Raw genomic sequence first — 10,233 nt, 5'->3', positions numbered from 1 at the left:
GCAAGCGCCCCCCTTTCTCTTTCTCTCTCTCTTTGTGTGTTTCTCTTTCATCCTTCAGGACACAAACCTGCAAGTGCGCTCGTTTAACTCAAGCTGCCTCGACTTGCAACGTGAGTCTGTGAATTTGCAGGAACATTTACAGGTCTGGGGATCTTGTACAAACAAGTGCTTTCTCCTCTCTGAGCAAGGCTCACAGTGACTGCAAAAAGGCAAAAGGAAAGATGTCTAAGCTACAGCGCTTCAGCAGAAAGAAAATACACATGCAACACCCTAAACATCAAAGCAATCCCCTTGCCCCCTCCCACAGCCCCCATGCTGCCCACTGGAGCGTCACAGGCTGATGGATATTCCAGCAGCACCCTGGCAGCCCCAGGACAGCACCCCCCTGCATTAGCGTAAAGAGAAAGAAAACAGGCTCTCTGCACAGTATTCACAAATGCTGCATTGGATCCATCGGCACAGGCCAGAGGGAGGAAGAAGGGGAAAGCGAGGACGGGAAGGTGAGAGGTCCCAACCAGTTATTGACCTATCAGTGAAAGGAGTTCTCTGAAGTGGCCTATTCGAGTAGAAAGAGGCCAGCGGCTAAACGAGCTAAATATACAGGGTCTCTCCTCCCCTGGAAAGCAGCTGGGCTCCAGCATCACGTGCTTACCCCTGCAGCTGGCACTGCTCTCCTTTCAGTAAGACCCATCCCAACCTTGCCACCTAGGATTCTCTTACTGAGGGGCCGTGAATTTACAATGCAGAATTCTGTGAACTACCGTGAGAGAGGCAGAGCAAGAGATAGAGAGAGAGACGCCACCAAATCCAGCAGAGAAAGAGAGAAAAAAAGAGAGAGCCCTCCCCAGTCCCCCAGTACCTCCCCTCTCCAGCTTCCCACCATCCCACCTCTCCTCTCCACCTGTGACTCCACCAGACACGCACACACGCGCGCGCACACGCACACACACACGCATGCATGGCAGACTCCAGCCTGCCTGTCACCAGTCACCGTAGCAGTGAGGGCACAAGACGAGTGGGCAAAAGCAGATGACAGAGCTGCAACTGTAAGGCCTGGAAAAGAGGTGCAGGGCACTCGCCCACCCACCCGCGATCTTGTGCCTTGGGAAAATGTTTGCTGCTGATGATTAGAGAGCCAAGCAAGCTAAAGCCACCTTCCCTGAGATAGCCTTAGTGCCACAGCAGTGCCACCACCAGTGTTGCCCCTGCAGGACCTGCAGCCCACCAGTGACCAGGAGCAGAGGGTGAGATTTTGAGTAAGCAGCAAGCAGGCGGTTTGGTTTGGGGAGAGGGAGGGAAGAGAGTCTACAAGCAGAGGACACAAACGTACAAGCTGAGTGGTTTGTACCGGCCTTTCTTGCGCTTTCTCTTTTGACCCTTCCCCTTTCCTCGTTTTGATTTTCTGGAAGAAAAACAAAAAAAACAGAGAGAGAGAGAGAGAGAGAAGGAAAGAAAGGGAGAGAGGGAGAGAAAACGGAAGAAAATGCAAGGAAGAAGAGAAAAAAAATACAGCCATGTGCCTTGCTGGGAGGGGGGAAGCACATGAGGCAGGACTGGAGGGCAAGTCCCAGGGCCAAAGCACAGATCTCCACCTCACACACACATTCACTGGCCCTCCTGTGCTCCTGCCAGCACCACAACCAGCCTGCCCACAGCCAAGCCAGCACCAGGGACCTGGCAGGGACCACCTCCAGCAGGGCTGCTGCCAGCAGAGGTGGATCTGCTGAAGCCTCAGAGGGCCACCTGCCCCCTCCAGAGAGGGGCAGCGGGAAAGGGACAGGGGGTGAGGAGGAAGGCACGGAAAGCTTCGTGAAGCATCACGCAACCGCAGTGAGTGCAGACAACCATTCCAGGCGACAAACACGGGTGCACACTGACTGACAAGAGGCAATCTGAGTGCAGAGGCTCTCCCCAGGGAAAAGGAAACCACTCTGACCTGACACACTGCCCAGCACCGAGCCTAGGACGGGGCAGTTGAGCTCCAACAGGCTTTGGGATGGGAGCAAAGGGGGCCTGGCCTCAGTACCCCACAGACAAGGGGAGAGACCGGGTCTACCCAGCAGTGCTGTCTGGGAGGGGGCTATCTAGCCCGAAGGCTCTGCTCACTCACCCCACCTCCTGCCTGTGGTTCAGAGGACTCCATGAGACCTCACTGGATGTCAGCTAACATCCCCTCTGGCAGCCTCCATCCTGAGTACTGAAGGAGAAAGACGGGGGCCTGGCCTAGTTATGACACCCAGGAGATAACCAGCAAGCAGATTCCAGATCTTGCCTCCTTTCCCTCCCTCCTCTCACCTTCCACATGGATGTGCCAGACAGACAAGTGGAAAGAGCCAAGGCACTGACTCTCTTCTGAAAAATTCACCAGTTGCTCCCGACTCTTGAGCAGGAGCTGGGACAGGTAAGGGCTAGGACATGCAGGCCTGGTCACTAATCATGGATCCCTACAGGCCAGTGAGAGCACAGGGAGGGAGGGAGGCTGGAGCCTGCACGGCTCCTTGAGCCACGTTAAGCACAGGACCAAGGGAGGGACATGCAAGGAGAAGGCCCTAGGCAAAGCACCAGGGCTTGTCAGGCAAGTGAGCCCAGCATTGTGGCAGTTCAGCAAAGGCTCCCTCCTTCCCTGGCGCAGCCCACCTTGGGAGGGAGCTGTCAAGGGGACATGGGGGGACAGAAGGGAAAGCACCATAGGTGTTTCTTAAGCCCTGTTCAAGTCGTCTCACTGGAACGAGTCTCAGAGCATCAGCTCGCTCCCAGCCTCTGCCCTACATGTCAGGAGTCACAGGGAGGCGGTGAGGGGAGGAAAATCGACCTGAAGGGAGGAGAGGGGCACCAATATAACAGGACTTTCAATCCAGCACAAATCAAAGCACACCAGTTTCTCCCATCCCTTCCCTTCCTTCCCCGGGGAGTGCAGAACCAGCAAAGAGCAGGCAAGGTGCTGTTAGAAGAGGGAAAGGAATGCAATGCAGTCTGAGCTGGCTGCTTCACCCACACCCCATCCTCACCAGAGTTCACACAGACCCAACTCTCGCACACCTTCAAACCACAGAGCCACGCAGACCGACTGTCCCCGACACGACCCTGCACAGAGAGAAGTGCTGGCTGCATGCAGCCCGATGCAGTCAGGAGCAGATTTCCAGGGGGAGGAGGAGAGGCTGGAAGGCAGCTAGAAATATACAACCACCAGGACAGGGGTGAAAGAAGTTCTCTCACTCTCCCACTTGCTCTCTCTGCTTCAGCCTCATCTCCCAATGTTCAGCCCCTTCCTGTCCAACTCCACACCTCTAAATGGCAGAGTCGCTATCCCAGCCATGCACAGTCCAACTGACCCTCTCACCCAGAGAGGTCACTCTTTCTTTTCAACGTTGTTCCACATTTTGTGATCATCCCTGCGACTACTGCAGGACGAGAGCTTATTTCTCTACTTTCCACAACCTTTTCACTTTGGGGAGGAAGGAAAGGGAAGGTTGTGCCTTAACCTCTTTCAGGTCACCAGAGCAAATCCATCAGATTGAAAAAAAACTCTCATTAAAACCTCCACCAAAATCCAGCTAGGACATTCATCTCCCTTTACACCCCCCCCCGGGCCCCCACCCAACCAAAACCAGCATCACATCCTGCATGGCATCAGTCCTGCCTCCACCAGGCCTCTATTGCCACCTCTCCCTCTGGCCAGCAGAGTTCCTACCCAAGCTGCTGTGAAAAGAAGCCAGCAAGTACTCACTCAAGCAGCAAGAAGAAAATTAATAATAAAGAAAGGCAGCTATTTGCAGTAACCAGAAACACCCCAGGAAGAGGGAAGGGAGAATGGGGGCTGCACCTTGAATCCATTCTGGTAGGACACACACGACGGGACTTCCCTGACTCGGGATAACACATTAGGAGTGACTGCCAGGGCCATGGGTCATGCAAGCTCCAGGTCTGGGGTATGAAGGAAGGACCGTCAGATCTGGGTTTCTGTGCCCACCTGGAATGGATTCAGAGTGTCGCCCCATGCACTACCATATGCCATTTCCAAAAACACCTTCTTAAAGTGAGTATGTTCAACCAAAGGAAAAGGTAAGGGGCAGCGGGGAGAGGAAATGCCAACCAACCACCAAAAGAGAAAGGAGGAAAGGCTTGTCACTTACTTTTCTTGTTTGTTTTTGACATCTTTCTTTGGTCTGTGGAGGAAGAGAGAACAAAGGCCTCATTAGAAGGGAGCTTACCACATATGCTTCTAGTATTATCCCCAGTTCCCGCCAAGTCCAGGGAAGGACATGTACAGCTGGTACTGCCGGATGCCCATGGCACAGGTTTAGCAGTCCTTCTCAAAGTGTTTGCTCTTCTGTTGCACCTCGCTGGCAGCCAGTGCCAAAAGACCCCAGCTGCAGGCTAGCATTGTCCACCTGTGATATCTAGAGATGGAGGAGCCTCGCCAGCAAAGGACTTCTTTTCCCAAGCTCAGCCATCCCACTGCAAACCAAGTGAGGAGACTGCAGAAGCCTCTGGAAAACAGTCCCAACCCAATGGCAGAAAAAAGGAAAGGCTCAGAATAAGTTTATTGCAAGAGGAACCAGTGCTGCTCCATTCTCACCTGCAGTCACATTTACTGTGCTGTAAGAAGCTCATGTGCGCTATGTGCTGACTCTGATGGGGTTTAATTCTCATGATCTGGAATGAAAGAAACAGAGAGGGTCACTGCCTATTCACTATTTATATTCACAGCTCCAAATCAGCCCGCTGCATGGCAAAGCGCTTGCACCTCAGGAGCTCCTGGGAAGAGCATGGCAGAGTTTGGGCTGGCTTTGAAGACCCATTCTCCCAGTCAGAGAATGCCTTTAATCACAAGCAAGCGACAACACCAGCTTCGTGCCAAAGCTCTGTTTGCTCATGCATGTGAGGTGCCAGCACTGGTGGACTGCCTTGGAGACAGGCATGGGAGAGGGCATAACACCACAGCAAGGTTCTCACTGAGCCATCCCTGGTCAATGCTACAGATATAGTAAGGGAGCATCCAGCCTGCTCTGACACAGAAGCATGCTCCAGTCTAATGCAAAGGCACAAAGCAAAAATTCTATATTGGACTCCTTTTCCCTAAGCCACCACTCCTTCCCAGCTGACATCTCATTTTCTCAGAGACTCAAGACACAATGTAAATCTGCTTAAAAGAGCCCTGCAGAGCCAGACATTGCCCAGCCTCCAGGCCCACACGCTTCCAGGGGAGTCATATTAGAAGCTATGCACGTATTTTCACAGTCTCTCAACCCAGAACCTGTCTGGACGACTAGCTCTAGCGTTTGCACCAGAGGTCTGCTCAAGCGCCTCTGACCCTTTACAGGCACGAGGGCATAGCAGCCAAAAACTGCAGTTCAGGAAGGAATGGTAGGAAGAAAGCCATCCCCAGCTACACCATGCTAGTACGCTCTGGCCCAGGCTGGAGCCTGCAAGTGGAAAAGCAGTATCAGGAGCCATGGAAGGCCACAGACAGGTTCTCCACCAGAGTTCAAACACTGCCCAAATGACAAGTAAAAAGAGCTTGCTGGTTAATCACTTAATCCTGCATGACTCTCATCCGTATCAAAAAGTGATAGCAATATTTATAGTAGCCATTCAAGAGGCTGAGGGACCAAAGTAGGTGAGGGAGCTATGGGCTAAGGGTAATGGGCACCAGCACCATTGTGGACACAAGCTGGGATCCAGGCTGGCAGACAAGGACAATGACAAGGCTCTCTAAAGCAGAGTTTGCATCTACCCCACCCAGCCTTTGCTATCAGGGCCATCTCTGTCTCTTCCAAGGAGTGAATTCAGCAGCCTCCAAACAAAGGAGGAGGATGCCCAGAGGCAGAAAGGCTTTTCCACTTGACACTGAAGCGGTATCTTTCTTAGAGCCCCTTCCCACCCCTGCTGTGCCCATGTAGCTAATGACCCAAATCCCTTGCTCTGTTGGTAAAGGCTGACCTCACATGCCCTCCGGGAGAGAGTACTGACAGCCCTTCCCCTCTTGCACTGCTCAGCTGCCTTCAGAGCAAGAGCTCTGCGGACCAAATGAAGAGTTAAGGTGGAGCAAGGGCCCAAGGTGTATCTTCTTTGGGGCCTTAGAGATAACAGCATCAGAAATGCTCCTTTGCATTCTCTGAGCACGAAATGCTCCTTTGCAGAAATGCTCCTCTCAACACTCCTAGCTAAAGGTCAGGGCCAAAAATCAGATTCTCTTGTTAGCTTTGAATAGAAACAGGCAACTCATCTTTTAAACCTGCATGGTGTAATGCTGGGCACACGGGTCAGGAGAGAGGTGAGCCCTCATGATCCAACAACCTCCAGTTCCCTAGGGTAGGCTGCCCTTCCTCTGACTTAGCTGGGAGCTGGGACTTGGGAGTGGCTGTGGTGGATGACTTGCTTCCTCCACCCAAGCACGCCAGCTTGCAAGCTGGGCCCTCACCTCCATCGTGACGTTGTACACATCCACAGGGACACATTCTAGGCCCTCATCGCCGCAGCAACCCGCACATCTCATCAGAGGCACACAGGATGGCTTGAATATGTACTCCACCTCATCAGGGTACTCCTGGAAAATGTCCACCAGGGTCTCAATTGTCCTGCAGAAGCTGCGCTCGTAGACTTCCAGGAATTTGATAACTAAAAGGAGGAACGGAGGGAATAAGTTAATGCAAACTTAGCTCAAGAGTATCTAATGCTTTGCCCTTTAAAACACGCCAGACAGTTGCAACACGTCTACCCTGTGCTCTTCACCAACAGTCTTACAGGCCTCAGTCCTTTGTCTCTGCCCTACACACACACATGCAAATCAAGTAGGGTAGAGAGACAACCTCTTCCTACCCCTGCTTCAGGGAAGAATCAAAACACACAAGAGAGCCTCGTTATTTGCCTCCCTGGCACCATAAAGGTGCCTCCTCCCCAAATTCCTTCCCTGCTACCCCCCATACTCTCACGTATGCTACCACTGAGCACATTAACTCAGGCAAAAAAGCACCTGAGGCTGTTGCAGATGATCTGTGCTCTGGATTAAGGCCCTTCACCAGTTTGCCTTTTACCCCCTTTCAAAACAGCCAGTGGGTGCCCCAGTGGGTTTTAGAAGGCAAAAGGATAAGCCAGAAGCACCCTTTCTATAGACCTCGGCACAGAGACACTTCCGAGAACAAGAAGAGAGTTCTGAACCATGCATCCACCTATCTTCACTCTTCCCATCAGCTGACTCCTTCACCCATGCAGAAAATCTACTTCAACAGGCCACCTCAGAGCCGTGACAGCACCTGCTACAAATCACAGCCTCCACGACTCCACACCAACCACTTTCCCAGACCAAGGAATCAAGGCACTCAGTGAAAGATTCAAAGCAAGCTCACAACACCCCCAGGATTAACTAGACAATATACTTGGCTACCGAACCACAATGAGGCAGTGTGGGAGGGGGAACAGGGTGGCTCTGCCATTATCCCCTGCCTCCCCTCCGAATGGAGCAAACACTAACTGCTTGCGATCTGCACGGATTTCACAAGCGTTTCCCAATGTTTCCCAGTCTCTTGCCAAAGCTTCATTTTGCTGCTTGGTCAAGGGTTGGAGAGATTTAAAGAGATGAGAGATAGGATAGATAAGTACACATGCACAAAACCCAGCTGCTAGTACAGCTCTGCAAACAGCGAGTACCTGGAGCCCTCCAGGCCTCCTAGCTCTACCAGCACGCAGGCAAAGGAGGATGTCTCAAATGGAGCAGAGGAGAAGAGTAGGCACAAAGAGATAGTTCCTGCCCCACGCTGTTATGCACCGTAATGATCCACCTGTGCCGTATGCAGAGTCCTACAGCACCAAGGTTGATAACTCTGAGTGATAAGCACAAACTGCTTGCATCATGGAAAAATATGGTCTCCAGTAAGCGTTTCTAAAGTGCCCTGAACTTGTGACAAACTGGCATAAAGGTTACTTTGCCACAAAAATGCAAAAGCTGCAGGGCTTGGAGCTCACAGCCCGCAGTTAATTGTTGAAAGTTAATTCTAGGTCATGCAGAGCTGACAGTGCCACAGTGCTGAGAGCGGGTACAAGAGGGGAGGAGCTTCCATCCAGGGAGTTTGAAGTGTCAGAGAGTGTGAGCAGCTATTAAAAGAGAAAGTGGCTTGTGAAAGGGAAATGTAGCCTGGCAGGCATGGACTTCTTGTTGGTATTCCTCTTCTAAAAGACAGCATGTTTCTGTTCCTTGTCCCTTCCCTTCCCCTTCCCTCCTCTCCTAACTGCAGTATGCCTCCTGTCTGTTCTCCTACCTTGTCTGTGGCTACCTCCTTCTTCTCGTTCCTCTTCAGAGTGACCTTAGTCACTGCCTATGTTACAACAAGTTCACCAATTTAATATGTGGGAAATTCTGCAGGCACAATGACAGCCACTGAACTGCACTGTTGATTATTCACGCTGTGCCAACAGAAAGGATCTGGGAACTCTGGCAGTAAAGGCACAGTTCTGGATGAAAATGCCTACAGACCTACGTCGAGGAGATGGAGGGAGTGAAGAAAGAGGGAGGGAAAGCGGCAGTTACCTGTGCAGATCAAATGCTGCTCACTGCAGTAGTCTGGGGCATAAAGAGGCAGAAAAGAAACAGAGTAGAAAACTGAAGTGGAACTGATTCACATCTGCCACGCTTTCTAAACATTTGCACTGCACAAGCAGCTGAATTACACCAGAGACTATGGACTACAGATTGGCCACAGAACAGCAGATTCAACTCCTCTGCAGAGAGATTACTTTCAAGATGCACCCTGGTGACTATACTTGAGATCTAGGAGACGTGACAGGACCAAATCCTTGCCATAAAGAATCTGTGAGTTTTTGCCTTCAACATATGATGATTTTCCAAAATCTGAATCAGCCTCTGAAAAAGAAAGGGGAAATCTTTCTCCAGCTGCCAGTCAGAACATCCTGCCACAAAAGGCACGTTGCCTTCATTTGGCTGGACACAGAGCATTCACACAGAGACTGTGCAATGCTCCATAGTTCACTGGCACAAGTTAGCACCCAAACCGGAGCGCACGACTGAGGTACAGTCATCCTCATAGCAAAGCCCTGCCCCTGCTACCGTACCTACGCTTACTCCTGTGTACCAGGAGTCATATTCCACACTTTGCTGGGCTGATTCAGCCTCTGCTTCCTTTCCATTGGTTGTGTCAGGGACGGAAGAAGGTCTGTCTTTCATGGGGAAACATAGGAAGGTCACTGAAGGACTAACACCACTTGGCCTGCTCCCTTCCTGCAATTTGGGCTTCAGCCCACGTTAAAAGTTAAACCCGCATCTAACCTACACCCCTACCCTACAAAACACCTCCAGATTTGAGGTGAATGGAGGGGGAAGTAAGGTTAAAACTCAGTCAGGACCCACATTAACTCTTCAGGGCAGACACAGCCACAGCAGGCAGGATTAAGTCCAAATTTGGAGCAGTCAAGTGGAAACATGGTAGACTAGAAAAGGAACAAGTCTATGATCATTTTGTCTCCCTCCTCGTCAATGGCGTAGCAGCAATACAGACACACTGTTCTTTTAAAAATAAAAGTGCAGCCACAAGTACTGGTGGTTTCCTTTATTTATACCAGAAAATCTTTTCTCGTGGAACAAACAAAGAGTGTTTGTCTGACTCCTCTACAACTTCCCATGCCACAAAACATGTGGAAGGCTCTCTTGAGCACAAAAGGGTAGGGGCTGAAGCTAAAATTACAGTCTCCAACCAGAGTAAGTCCATCCCAAATAAAAACCTGTCACAAATCAACATCTCAGAGCAAGCACAAAATGGTCAAAGACACAAAATCACCTTTCACCTCAACCCCAAAGCCCCCAAGAGTTTCAGCGGAAGGAATTACAGGGCCGCCCTTGTGGAACAGAGGCACATCATCATCTCCTCTTCACAGAGGAGAAACTGAGGCATTGGGAGAGGATCTCCAAGGTCATACAGTAGGACAGAAGCAGAGCCAGGAAGGTAACACCTACAGTCCTAATTTCTAGCTCACAGGTGTATCTGCACTGCAGAACCCAGAAATAGCACCAAGGCAACAGCACCAAAGTCCCATCGCTCACATTGCCAGACCAACTTCTCCAGCAATCCCATCAGCCTTCTGTTGAACTCTTCCCCTCCCTGGGAAGGTAGTCAGCCACCACAAATGGCACAGATGAGGACACTGCCTCTTCTCTACCAACAGCAGAGGACTGGTTACCAAAATAAGCCCCAGAGCAGGCTCCATCTTGATCCCTCTGGA

General features: G+C 51.2%; 1 protein-coding gene across 1 annotated transcript in view; it reads right to left on the bottom strand.

The window, feature by feature from the left end:
- Positions 1–9,181, bottom strand: part of VEGFA (vascular endothelial growth factor A) — an 11,597-nt gene extending 2,416 nt beyond the window's left edge. The window contains exons 1-7 of the mRNA XM_010165494.2: positions 9,070–9,181; positions 8,528–8,560; positions 6,425–6,621; positions 4,580–4,656; positions 4,134–4,166; positions 1,331–1,402; positions 68–199 (exon numbers count right to left, since the gene is read on the bottom strand). Coding sequence (XP_010163796.2) covers positions 68–199; positions 1,331–1,402; positions 4,134–4,166; positions 4,580–4,656; positions 6,425–6,621; positions 8,528–8,560; positions 9,070–9,181 — 656 coding nt within the window. The remainder of the gene's footprint in view (positions 1–67; positions 200–1,330; positions 1,403–4,133; positions 4,167–4,579; positions 4,657–6,424; positions 6,622–8,527; positions 8,561–9,069) is intronic.
- Between the last annotated feature and the right edge of the window lie 1,052 nt (positions 9,182–10,233).

This window comes from Antrostomus carolinensis, unplaced genomic scaffold, assembly GCF_000700745.2.
Source record: "Antrostomus carolinensis isolate BGI_N321 unplaced genomic scaffold, ASM70074v2 scaffold24513, whole genome shotgun sequence".
Classification (NCBI taxonomy): Eukaryota; Metazoa; Chordata; class Aves; order Caprimulgiformes; family Caprimulgidae; genus Antrostomus; species Antrostomus carolinensis.
Note: the sequence above shows the minus strand (reverse complement) of the source record. Positions and strands in the feature narration are given on the sequence as shown.